We start from the raw sequence: 13,654 nt of genomic DNA, 5'->3' as shown, positions 1-13,654 counted from the left end.
GTCATGTGTAAAACGCAGATGGACTAGCTATTATTGGTTTTATATGTAGCTGGAGAAAGTAACGTTAGCTTCATAAGGTAATATGCCACTATCTTGGTCAATTAATATAAGGTGGCCGTCACTTTTATCATATGTTAATACTAGCTACATATAATATCGATTTAATAATGATCTACTAATTCATATATCTCTGAGTTCCAAAATAAATGTTTATTAGAATGATTGATGAACGTGGGGAGCGACACAGCGCGTGTTCCAATGAACAACGTATTGCTGGTCCTGGTTCTCTCATTTACTATGTTATATGTTGGTAATGATAAACTAAATTGAAATGTATTTCCTTGAACAGTTGATATACAGAATGTTAGACAATCGCGGATGCCATGTCAACATATCTATAATTTGAGTAACTCAAATTATGATGCACGGTTAATATGTCAACATAGCTTACCAACTTATAGGTATGTTGACATAGCGACCGCCCGCACAACATTCTGTCTCACACATTAGCTAACGTTACTGAGAAGTTTGTTAAGTAACGGTAGCTCGCTGCTATTTCATTAGATTGACATTATATAAAGTGAAAAGCCGTAACTAAACGTAACAATAATATAGATGTAATATAACAATACATTACCTTGTCAGTGAACATGTTTTCTGCTGGAGATGCCAGATTCGCTGGTTGACAGTGACAATGACAACAACTCCCATGAGCCCACGCACTTTCCCGACGTCATCAAAGTACGTCTGTTGTTATTATTTTGAATGAGTGACCCCTAGTGGCCAGAAGTTGCATACTGCACGTTTAATTCACAGATAGTTTGTTTCTGTATTGATTTATATAAAAATGCTTTTGTAAAGTATTTGCTCTGGCTCGTTTTAAATCATTTTTGCTGTTATTATGCTCCTTGTTTTCATCTGTTGACGTTTTACAAGCAGAATGTTGCGGTTGCTCGGTGTTGTATTTGTCCCGCCCCTCCTTCACTGTGATTGGATGGCGGGGTTAAGAGGAATGACAACATATTTCAACTCTCTGTGATCAGGAAAAAAAACGCTCAGAACTTGTATGCTCATGCCGTTCTGAAAACTCAGTGCTTCCATTAAAAACAATTAAATATGGAAGCCAGCTGCGTGAAAAAACACTTTGGTGGGCACACAGCATAACTCTTTGATCTTTGAAACTGCATGACAGGTAATATCCACAAAAGCATAATAGGGGCACTTTAATAAAATGTAAGCTAAATATATTGTGGTTGTTGGATATGCAAACAGTTGATGAGAGCTTTAGAACAACACTGAGAACACCTTGTGGCCATTTTTTAAAATACTTTAAAGGTGCACTAAGCAACTTTTCGTCCACTGGAGGGCACCTATTCTAAACGGCTCGCGAGTACCGGGACTTTTATTATGACGGGACGGAAAACAGTCGCCGAGCGCCCGCACTTCCGCTTTTTCCGGCAAAACAGGTAAAAACAGCTATTTTTATCATATCAGATACATTTAAGGGGCCAAGGGCTTCGGCCATCTGTCCACTCTCTTCCCTGAACTGAAATGAAGTAGTGGGCTGTACTTTCCACACGACTGACATCAGGTTCAAGTACGCCAGGTTGGCTGGTGGTTATGTTGCCCGCATACCGCCTCCCATGGCCGAGACTGGTATTACGACACCTGTCGGGCCGGGGCTAGTAATGCTACTGCTAATTGAGGTTGATATCTCTGCAGCACTATAACTTGAAATTTTTTTAATGACATCATCGCCCTTATTTCTTCTCATTCTTTTCGATGCGTGTAGGTCATTTTTTGGATATTTTTACCTCAATTTTTACACATGGCACCTTTAAAGGAACACACTGACTTTTAGGGACTTTAGCTCATTCACCATATCCCCCAGAGTTAAATAAGTCCATACACACCATTCTCATTTCCGTGCATGCCATAATTCTGTCTGACGCACTCAACGCTAGCCTAGCTTAGCACAAAGACTAGAGGTAAACGGCTCCATCTAGCCTACTGCTCAACAAAGGACAAATAACACCAACATTTTCCTTGATGTGATGTGTATAGTTACATTGTGTACAAAGACTGACTTTGCCGCCATACCATGGGTGTAGCGCCGCAATGATACAGTAATGATATAGCCTGAAAATAGTCTTCAGCAAGCAGGTTGTCATTTTGGTTATGTTGACGGAAGTTAGCCTATTTTCAGGCGCTGCGTAATATCATGGTACATCATTGATTATTATGCCGGAATGAGAGTATAGTTCTTAGTCATATTGGTCTAGAATTTTTTTTGTCTTTGTGTATGGTTAATGGTAAGGATTTATCAAACTCTGGGGGACACTGGAAATAAGCTAAAGTTGTGTTCCTTTAAGAGAGCTTGAAAGTATATTGATCTTTAGAGGAATGTGAAGCTCACCCCATGTGTTTCAGGACTAGAGAGCCAGTTGTCTGGACAAACTGGTACTTGGTTCCATACACAAATGCTGCCTCCATCAAAGCTCTGTGCTCTGTTCAGAAAAAGAAACAAGAGATGTTATTGTTTCATTCTAACCAAGAAAACAGACTCTAAAAGCAAAATACATATAGAGAATAGAGATCTTACCTGGAAGCCCAAGCACCGGTATGTGACCGACAACAATGTCACTGTTTTGTTTGGCAGCGTTCTCCGCGCGCAGCATCTCAGCAGGCGTGTGTATGTAACGGACTTCATTGTAAAGGACAGTGCTGAATGGAGGATAAAAGGACACATTCAAAGGTACATTTCGCCACTGTAGTTCTATCAGGCAACATATGAAGTTTTTTAAATGTCGTTGCTACTGTATGTTTTAAATAAGAACTCACAAAAGGACATGAGAAACAATTGCGTTGACATCAAATACAGTATCAATGTCAAAGCTCCTCAGGACTTCAGAGCCTCTGGAAAGATAAAAGACAACAACAAAAATCTTTTGGGTTCAAGATCAGTATGACTATATGGAGTAATACAGACCATTTTTATGGTTCTTTTTTTAATCATTTTTGATGCAGAGTATGTCAAACATCGTATGTGTTCCATGGATGAAGGAAAATCATATGGGTATATACACTACCGTTCAAAGTTAAGGGTCAATAAAAAGTCTCTTATGCTCACAATACTACATTTATTTGATACAAAAAAAAAGTTAAATTAAAAATAAAAAACTTTGTATTTTAATATATTTCAAGTGTCATTTATTCCTGTGATGGCAAAGCTTAATTTTCAGCATAATTACTTCAGTCTTGATCCTTCAGAAATCATTGTAATATAATGATTTGATGCTCAAGAATAATTTCTTATTATTAATGTTGTAAACAGCTGCTTAACACAAGGTTCATACAGATTTGTTTAGTTTTTTTTTTTTCAGGGGAAAAAATTTAAACACTAACTTCATATTTATTGTATTTTAATAATTCAAACATTTTTCAAGTACCTCTTCGAAACACATGGCTGTTTTCCGGGATTTAAATGTTAAAGTCAAATTCAAGTATTCAAGCACCTTGTACGAACCCTGCTTATATAATATATACCGGTATATATATATATATATATATATATATATATTTTTTTTTTTTTTTTTTTTAATTATTTTTTTTTTTTTACGTACACTTTTTCAGGTTTTATGATAATCAGAAAGTTATTTAGAACTGCATTTGTTCTTTTGTAACACCATAAGTCTTTATTTTCATTGCTGAATTATTTCTTTATAAAAACCTAAATTTGACCACTCTTAAACAGAAGTGTTTGTACATCATGTATACATGAATGTAAATTAATAAAACCAATACCTGAACAAGTGTGCCTTGGTCATTAGCTTTTCTCCTGTGCAGTAATTGGCTATAGGATCTTTTGAACAGTTCACCTGTAAAAACAGTCAGTTATTCAAGCCGTTTGTTGCAGCAGTCAACTTCATGTACCAAGTTGGAACACTAATATGACTACGAACCAAAGCTCCTTATGCTTACATTCTAATGCAACTCTCTAGTGAGATCAAATGAGATTTTACTCACCTTTACAACAGATATCCCATAGTCCTCTAGGGCATCAGCTGACATCTCGAGCTGCTCCATGAACAGTTCGATGGTTGGATTGACTTCAAGTAAAAATAGAACTTATGGTAATTGGAATTTTATCACTTTAAAAATTACCCTTAGAATTATTTTTGACACCTCAAATCCCATTGATATACGCTGATCTAATTTATGACTCTGCAAATTATAACTGCTCTGCAATCATTTGCAACACATTAACAAAGTCTCACCATGATGTCCAAAGTATATAAACGATGTCTTCCCTGTTTGCATCCTCTCCATTAAACTCTGGCTGGAATCTTCTATCATTTCGGAGGAACATTGTTTTGCTGTCAGGCCAAATAGAAAAGCAACCAAATAAACGATGGACATGATGCCCTTTTCCACTTTAGGGACCTCTAACTTACATCCATTTACATGAGTTCATATCAGGGATGAACCTATATCAATGGTACTCGCAGGGTATATCCATATCGAGTCAAAACAACTCGCCTGTGCTGTGCAAATGCAGCATTCATAGCTTAGCATATTGCATGTTTAAGGTCAACCTATAAAAACAAACTATATTACCCTTTCGCAAATCCTTTAAGTTAATGAATACGGACTATTGTTACAAAAGAAAACATCCTCAAAAATACCTATTTACAACAACATGCGGAACTGTTGTCCAATCAAATGTGTGAGGAGGTTTTAACTGTGTGTTGGACACCAATCAGAAAGCTCAAAATACCAATGCGAAAACCAATGAGAGTGAAGCAGACCCTCCGTTTATGGCTCCTCGGCGAAAGCCATTGGAAAAGTCATTTTGGCTCAAACGAATTTACCACGATTTCAAAAGAGATCCAAAATGGCGACTGGTGCGTCAGTTTCCAATTTCTTCCTATTGGCCGTAAGGTGGGGCTCGAGAGTGATCGCTCCCTACATTTGATCATGTTTTTCCCCTTTCTTTCTTTTTTTTACAGAGTTGTTTTTCTTTGCTTGGATTGAGCTGCCGTGCAGAGATTTTTTTATATTTTTTTAGCGATACTTATTTCTTCCATACTTTGCTTACAAAAACAAAAAATCAAAAATATATTGCATGCACAAGCCCCGTATTGTACACCCATCAATTTATATAATATATATATATATATATATATATATATATATATATATATATATATATATATATATATATATATATATATATATATATATATATATATATATCCAGTCTAAACAATAAACTACTGCAGGCTTACATTAAAAGCAACTTGCGCAAACGTCTAAGAAAATAGATGGCACTGAGAATAATAACGCCGATACTTTGAAAATTAAGAGACCGTAGAGGACCAGAGGCAGGGCACTTAAAAAGAAAAATGATTGGTTTCTCCAAAAAAATAGGCGGAGCGCTAATAGCTTTTCGCCCAGCGTATTAGAAAAGCCAAGTCATTTTGGCTCAGATGCGGCAGAAATTTTCCATTCAGCTCCATTCAACTGAGAGCCAACATGGCGACACAAGCGCGTCAGATTCTAGCCTTTTCTCATTGGTCAGTGGGCGGGGGCAAAGCTGCAACGCTAGCCAGCTGATCGCTTTTTTTCTAGCTCTAGAGTTTGCTTTTTCTTAGCTCGGAGGGAGCTGCTATGCAGAGATTGGGGGACTCTGTCGTTTTATTTTTATTTTAAATCATTTGTTTCCCACACCGTTCTTCTAAAAACCCAATACTTTGCGTTAAAGTTTATTCCATAGGATAACAACTTAGGGCAGTCTGTTATTCATTTTCCAGCTCATGTCATTTGTAATTAAGTTTGACGTTTTTACATTTCTCATGATTTCAAAACATCTACACGAAAAGTTTCATGGAACTGGAAAACGGTAGAACGTTTTGGATAAGTCAGCGTGATAGCGAGCATCCAGGCGATATGTTGTTTTTACTAGAAAACCAGGTCAGTGTCAGCGTTTGGACGGACTCCTCCTCTTCATCATCTTCATCCTCTTCCTCCGCCGAACTGATCCAGGCTGCGGTTCCCCCGTCCGTGCAGCTCGGTCTCACGGTTCTCTACACGGTTTTGTATTCGATTCTCTTCGTGTTTGTTTACCTGCAGCTCTGGTTGATTCTGCACTACGGATACAAGCGCTTCAGCTACCAGAGTGTTTTTCTCTTTCTGTGTTTGCTCTGGTCAGCGTTGAGGACGACACTCTTCTCTTTCTACTTTAAAAATGTTGTTCAAGCAAACCAGCTTCAGCCTTTGCCCTTCTGGCTCCTGTATTGTTTTCCAGTCTGCCTGCAGTTCTTCACATTGTGTCTGCTCAACCTTTATTTTGCTCAGGTAAGTCCTACTTTACTAATTTCCATTGAACTAAATTTGTTGTTGCTGTTTTGCAATGTATTAGATCTTAATGCGTCTTTATGTGGGCTGATGATCTAATTCTATTTTAATGTAATCTGTTAGAGAGAATATGAATCCTTATGCATTCATGTTGAATGCAATTTCCATGCAACTCACATCTTGGGTCCCTCCCACCAAATGTGTTTACTTCATCTGACTGACTTGGAACTTCATGCTTTAATTGCGATTGAAAGCATCTTAATACTGTCATACAGGCAAATTATGTTGTTTAAACCATTCAGAGACATTCATCATGTTCATGAAACTGGGACAAGAGCGCAGCTGGAGGTCATCAGTTTCTGTTCAAGCCCCTCTGCTTGGCTACAACAGAGCAGTTCACAGGACAGTCTGAATGAGGTCTATTATTGCCACTTCTGGTCCATCCTTCCACCCTTTGTAAAGCCTTGGCCGTCTTTGAATGCATAACCTTATCATGCAGGGGATGTAATATTGTTCATCTACTCTCCAAAGCGTTGTGTACTGGAGGATGGAACATAACACGTCCTTATTCTATGCTAGAAAAAGTTCACAAAAATAATGTTATTTACGCCATTTATGCGTCTTCATCTCATTACAAAGCTGTTTGGCTTTCTTTATTTTGTAGACCACAAAAATAGATGTTTAGAAGCGTGTCCACACTGCTATTTTCCATATAGAGAAAGTGAATGGTGACTAGGAGCTGTCTAACTCCAAAAAAGCACCATAAAAGTAAAATAATAGTAGTCAGTATGAGTACTGCATGCTATATCCCAAGTCTTCTGATGGCTTTATGATAGAAGCAGACCAAAATGGTTGAGGTCCTGTAGCTTAAACAGTCAAATATGCCATTTGCAACGTCATGGTTTTGATCCCGTTTCCCAATCTAAGTCACTTTGGATAAAAGGGTCTATCAAATGCGTTATAAATACTACATTTAAGTTGCTTTATACTTAAAACACTTCTCGCTGTAGCTCTAAAATCTCATTTGCAAATTTGAAAATACTGATGTATTTAAAATCAGACATGAGATGTCTTGATGTACTATATTTGAATTGGCACTCATGTGATTCGACTTGCATATAAGTAGTATTAAAAATATTTATGGTTCTTTTATTGTGTTTTACATAATTTTGAAGCTAAAATGCCTCTGGTCTGTATTTTTTTTTTTTTATGAAAAAGAGAAGTGTCATTCTACCAAACTTCTCCTTTATGTTTGTAAGCAAGTAGCAGGTTTGGAATGACTTAAAATACAGTCATTAAAAAATCTCATAAAAGGAGAGGGACGTTTTTATAATGTACGGTTGCTCTGGAGGTCTTGTTTCACTAAAAGATCAAGGCTGAAAAGATTCTTAATATGTCTGAGAATGTTATTAATACGCCCTTTGAAGGAATCAAATCGCCCTCAATTTTTTTTTGAGTAAAGTCTAGGAAGGTACTGTTTGACGCAGAAACAGCCCTGTTATGGTGAAATGTTTTTTTTTGTTTTTGTTTTTTTACTCGTAATTTGCAAGATTAGAAGTGTATGTGTATCTCATTACTATTCATGTCTTAAACTCAACGAACGCGTGCTTTGCACTTCCCTTTCTGTCCGACATCATGACCCCGGCTGATATTAATCTAACCTTGCTTATATTGCATTTTTTTCACCCGTAGTCAGCACAAAGAGCTGTGGCACAATCAAACCTGACTGACAAGCCCTGCAGTCCTGTTAGATTTATTGACAGCTTTGTTTTATGCAACGGCCATTTATGCATGTCTGCAGCCTTTCCCCTTACACCCACATTAAGTTGCAGAGGGTTGCTTGAGAGAGCTGGCCTTTGTGCGTATTCCTCGGGAGCTATTTGAGATGTGGGCATCGTACAGACACTGCCTGAACAGTGCGAGTTGGCATTTGAAGGTGCGAGCCAATCAGAGGCACCTGCTGCAAGAGCATTACATCACCCTGCTCAATCCTGTGCTATTCCAGGCACAACAAAAGGGGTGTGCAGCATTCTGCTCTAAGAGCAGCCACCGCACAGACAAAGACGGCAAGCACACCGACTTCGAAACGGCATCAAAAAACAAAATCCCATCAGTGGGGTACTGTACCCGCATGGGCCACGTATCAGAGTGGGTCGTGTTGTGTTTCAGTACTCTGTTCGACACAGTAATGACCTAATAACCACTTTTAGTGGTCACTATAGTGCAATTGATGTTTGTTGTTGCAAAAATGGATTAGCTATAATAAAGGAAGCTCATTTAATTCAATCACTAGCTAGTTAAATGCAGCATTATATATAAATGTGCTGTAAAAAACACAACAACAGTCATTTAATACGGTCACCAGGATTTTGCCAAGTAATACATGTTCCTGGATCATTACTTTTGTTTACTCTGGATCAACATTCCTGTCTAAAAACAAAGTCCTAACCCTACCCTAGGGGTAGGCAATATGACCAAAAACTTATATAACAATATGAGTCATTTTATTTCACGTAACAATATATCACAATATACATAGTTATTTTTGCTTTAAATGAGTTAGTGCTGTCAAACGATTAATCACATCCAAAATAAAAGTTTGTTTTTACATAATTATTATGTAGTCCTTTATATATAAATATGCACACATGCATGTACATATATTCAAGTTTATATATATATATATATATATATATATATATATATATATATATATATATATATACACACACACCACACACGCATGCATGCATACATACATAATTATACAATTACACACACATTATGCAAATAAAACGTATATTTTGGTTGCGATTAATAATAAAAGTAATCAAATGTAGAAAAAACAATGCATAGTCTTTACTGTGTAAATTAAATATATATTTATTCTTATTAAAGTTTAAAAAGCTGTTCAGTCAAGAGCAGTGAGAGATCTTTTCTTTTTTTTGTTGTTTGATTAGCATTAATAACGACAGCAGGTGAATTTGAAGGCTGTCACTTTAAGACCGACTTCACAGATCTAATATGTTGTTTCCCGGAAGAAAGCACTGAAAGCAACAGAAAAAATAAATGAATAAAAATAAAAATGTCCATATAATTAGACTTCACAAACTTAATTCCTATAGACCAGCTCACTTAGCATAGCGTTCGTTGCTCGACTAGTCGAGACTATTTTCCAATATGGCGTCTGTCCGTGAATGGGCAATGCACTGTCTTTATAAAGTATCTTCTTATTAAACTGTTTGTACACTTACAATGTTCTCAATGCTTCGGTTTGCATGTAGGGACCCTCATTATGCTACTGTGTTATTGTGAGGCTATTTTGAGCCTTGTTAGTGGTATTAACTAGTGATTTAATTTCACTTACCCTTTGCCCCATAGACAAGCGTTATAAGCTAATCTGTTTTTAGAGATAAAACTCTTTACATTCAATTTTCAAGAAAACACATCCCAGAGAACGATCTAATCGGTAACCATCTGTTAATTACCCCTAGGTTCATTTCTCACGGGAGTTGTCTTTTAACTGCGATAGAGACGATAGTCCAAAATCACTACGGTTGACACATTTCTAACGGTTAAAATCATATGTAAACGAAAGGTGAAAAAGAATGGCGTAGAAGCCCCTAACCATAAAAAAAAAAAACAAAAAAAAAACAAGCCTAAACTTGACATAAACTGTAAACATGTCCTTCATATTTGATATGCATGATTAGACTATTGTTCCAAGATCAACACGGATGCTGATCCAGGAACATGTTTTACTTGGTGAAATCACATTCAACTATTTTATGCATATATTTGCATATATAATGTTTTGTCAAACATTTGTGTGCTGGAACTCAAAATGTGTGTTTTCACTCCAACAATACAGAGAAAATGTGAGCTTTTTAAGGGACTTAAAAATTGCACCATTGTTAATAATGCATTTTATCCTTAGCAAGTACTGTCATATTTCAGTTTTCATTTCCATTCTTCCTCTGTCATCCAGTCCCCTGAGGTGGTATCAAAGTGATGACCAATTCATTTTTTAAATTACACTTTCAGCAACTCTTGTGCGTGAAGGAAACACATTAAAGGCGTGTGTAATGGCAACGCCAACTGTTTACTTGAAGCAGAAACTCCCTCGTGAAAGGCATGTGTGATTTCTGCATGTAGGTGTTTGAGAGTAATGCATCACATGAGACCTCATCAGCAAAGCTCTGCAAAGAGAAGAGATGGGCCATTTTTCACTCTTGTATTTTGCTGTTGATGCAGTCGGTGGCACACTGTCGGCAGTTTTTGGTGCTGCCCGGGGGTTATTTTAAACATTATTTCACAAGAATGTTCCAGGTTCAGAACAAGCAAAAATGACATCTGTGACATGCTTTCGATTTATGTAAGCCTTTTGACTTTTAAAAAAATGACCAAAAGTCCTGTTTAATGCAATTAAGTCTATAGGGAAAGGCATACTGGAGGGTTAAAATGTGCGAATATTTCCTTTCAGGCATTGTGTAATATAACGTTAGCTGTTTGAATGCAAATGTTTTGCAAAGTTAAAAGTGCACGATAAATTAAGTTATTGTCTCCCATAAGAAAGATTTTTCTCTTAACCGCCTATATGAGTCGTCTGTAATGAGAATCCCACAGCATTACGGATAGTTCTACGTTACTAGAAAACACATTTGCATAATGCCCTATGTTGTATACCGTGAACATCTTGACCCGCCCACAAACATGTCATTTTACCGACAGCTTCTCAAATCTCAGAGTTCAATGCGGGGTTTGCAAAACCTGCTGGCCTAGGTCAGTACCCAGTTTATTTGCACCAGCTTTTTTTCCTTATCACATACGGTAATGAATAATTATTAACGTATATATATTAACTGATGTTCAAAAGACATTTTGCGTTTTATATTGTGTAAGTTTCTGGCTAACCGGGTAACTCGTGTTATTACTGTCTTAATGAAATACTGCTAATTAGGGCTGGGCGATATGACGAAATATATCGTCTGGAGTATTAATGCAGATTCTCTGTCATTCTTACTTTGAGTAGAGATTCGTATAAAGATTTGTTACATTCACATTAGTGCTTGGCTAACATATGCGCTGTTATTGATACAGCTCACATGTGCACTGCAATAAATTTGACATATACAAACGGGTTTGTTGATGGACACAATTGGTAATGCTGATGGTGAGGAATTACAGCTGCAGCATCTCATGGTGAATAGTGTATTTTTGAGAAACATCCTGCTCAAGTCGTCCTTGCGATGGAAGTTCGGGTTGAACAACTAGTTCTTCCAATGTTTCGGACTCACGCTCGGATTGATAGCCTATGGTAAAATCAACGACAATGACTTTTAGTCCCACCTCTGCTATCCGGTTTTTAAAGTGCCATATCCCTACTTTTTGCGAGCTTGCTCTGCTCTGATTGGTCAGAATTCCCAGTCTGTTGTTAGAATTGGTCCGCTTACAGCGCATGTTCCAGAAGCCAAAGCCCATTACCATGACTGAACTTCAGCTCCGTCCAGAGGCTTCCTAAAGCTCAGCGATTGTACACACTGTTAAGACAGCAACAAGTCCCGAGTCAAAGATGAGGCAAGTCTCGAGTCGAGTCAGAAGTCAAAGCTAACAAGTCTCAAGTCGAGTCCAAAGTCCTACCATTTTAGTTTTGAGTCACTTCAAGTCATCTTACCACAAAAATAAAAATGATACAAATCATGTATGTCTGTAAGATTTGTATTTATTTAAACCTCTTTTTATTATTATACAATGACATTAAGCAAAAACACGGTAAAAAAAAACAGAAAATGTAAATGTTTCTGTGAAAAAAACGTAAATTTTTCACAGAAAATGCTTGTATTTCAACAGCATATTGCACTAGAACAATGCACAGCTTCAGTCCTGTATTGACCTCATATTGCAAAACAGTTCAACTTTCAAATAGACAGGGGTCCTTTTAGCCTAAACTTAGGGCCATTATGGGAATATTGTTTAGATTATTTTTGGTTTACTTTAGTAGTTTAATTTATTCAATTATTTTGTTTTGCTATGCTTTTTATGCCAGCTTGCCATGGCCCCCCTAGCATCCCCTCGCGGCACCCAGGGGTCCCTGTACCCACTTTGAAAAGCACTGCTATAAAGCATATGACTTCAGTTTCTTGAGGGAAAGGGCTTTCTTATGACTTTTGAAGCAGTGAAAATATTCTTAATATTGCATACACTGAAACTGAAATATTATCGTATACCGTAGTGTATAATAGAAAATTAATATTAACACAACAACATTGATATGAGTAAAGAGTAGCTTCAAATACAACATGTGGGGCTATAAGGGATTTTCTGACATCTGTTTCATATTCTTCTCAGGTATGAAGAATACCTAGAGGGGTGGGGGGCCCAAAACAAGCCCAATATTATTATATTATTTATTATCATCAGTATAATTTATGATCAATAATTTATAAATAAACGAGCCTGCAACATATTAAGTTGAAATCTCTTGGAGTTTAAAAAGCAAAACAGATGGGATTTTACAAAATTCTTCAAATTGCAATAAAGACTGTGAACAGAAGAGGTTTGGAGATGGAAAAAGAGAAAAAGTGACGTGAAGGATTATTATGGTAACTCCAGTCGGAGTTAATGCACACATATTAGGAGCAGTGGTGAACATGCTAAAAAAACGTAAAAAGGATAAGCCCTGCATCTCAATGTGCAATCTGCTCTAAATAGTATTGAAAATTACTAATGTCACATAGCTACTATTTAGCAATAATATGCACTTTTTTTTACAGTCTATGATTGGGAGTTGGTGCCCAGGAAAACACTGAGAGCGCTGCAATATAGAGACATATTTATAATAAAATACATTCGAACCATACCAACTGTTATTATTAGTAGCCTATACTTTTTTTTTTCTTTTTTTGTTTATAATAGCCTGTCATAATAAATAGCCTACATTATAAAAAATATTTTTAAAATTAAATTAGGTGGCTCACTTCCCTGTTTCCTCTCCATCTCTGTACATATCTGCTGGTTGCATTGTTTGTAAAAAACAAAAAACAAAATGTATTCGTCTATTTACGTCTTCGAACTATCATTACATTTATAACGTCACATCACATGCCTGCACATTGAACGTGATTTTTCTTCAATGAGGGGAAGGAGGCGGGATGTATGAGGACGAATGACTACAGCACTTGTATCGTTGCACTATGGCTATTAGCTGTGAGAAGACCGTGTCAGGTAATGTATTTGGACAAAACAGCGACCATAAATGTAAAGAAACAAAGTTGCTTGTCATATTTTCCTAACAAGC

General features: G+C 36.8%; 2 protein-coding genes across 8 annotated transcripts in view; one reads left to right on the top strand and one right to left on the bottom strand.

The window, feature by feature from the left end:
- Window positions 1–4,796, bottom strand: part of txndc16 (thioredoxin domain containing 16) — a 39,419-nt gene extending 34,623 nt beyond the window's left edge. For 3 of the 6 annotated variants that reach the window (XR_010908086.1, XM_067455807.1, XM_067455808.1), the window contains exons 1-6: window positions 4,278–4,724; window positions 4,027–4,109; window positions 3,805–3,878; window positions 2,842–2,916; window positions 2,603–2,724; window positions 2,417–2,507 (exon numbers count right to left, since the gene is read on the bottom strand). Coding sequence is in view for 5 of the 6 variants with exons in the window: in XM_067455807.1 (XP_067311908.1) it covers window positions 2,417–2,507; window positions 2,603–2,724; window positions 2,842–2,916; window positions 3,805–3,878; window positions 4,027–4,109; window positions 4,278–4,419 (587 nt within the window). In the remaining variant the exon portion in view is untranslated. Of the gene's footprint in view, window positions 1–2,416; window positions 2,508–2,602; window positions 2,725–2,841; window positions 2,917–3,804; window positions 3,879–4,026; window positions 4,110–4,277; window positions 4,727–4,777 lie in introns of those variants that run through there. The other 3 variants (XM_067455809.1, XM_067455810.1, XM_067455811.1) reach the window with 3 other exon arrangements.
- Window positions 4,797–5,622: 826 nt separating this feature from the next.
- Window positions 5,623–13,654, top strand: part of gpr137c (G protein-coupled receptor 137c) — a 37,097-nt gene continuing 29,065 nt past the window's right edge. The window contains exon 1 of one of the 2 annotated variants that reach the window (XM_067455821.1): window positions 5,623–6,357. In XM_067455821.1, the coding sequence (XP_067311922.1) occupies window positions 5,887–6,357 (471 nt within the window). In that variant the 5' untranslated portion in view covers window positions 5,623–5,886. The remainder of the gene's footprint in view (window positions 6,358–13,654) is intronic. The other variant, XM_067455820.1, reaches the window with a different exon arrangement.

The sequence above is a fragment of the Pseudorasbora parva genome, chromosome 10 (assembly GCF_024679245.1).
Source record: "Pseudorasbora parva isolate DD20220531a chromosome 10, ASM2467924v1, whole genome shotgun sequence".
In the NCBI taxonomy this organism is placed as follows: Eukaryota; Metazoa; Chordata; class Actinopteri; order Cypriniformes; family Gobionidae; genus Pseudorasbora; species Pseudorasbora parva.
This window is presented reverse-complemented; position numbering and strand designations above follow the sequence as displayed.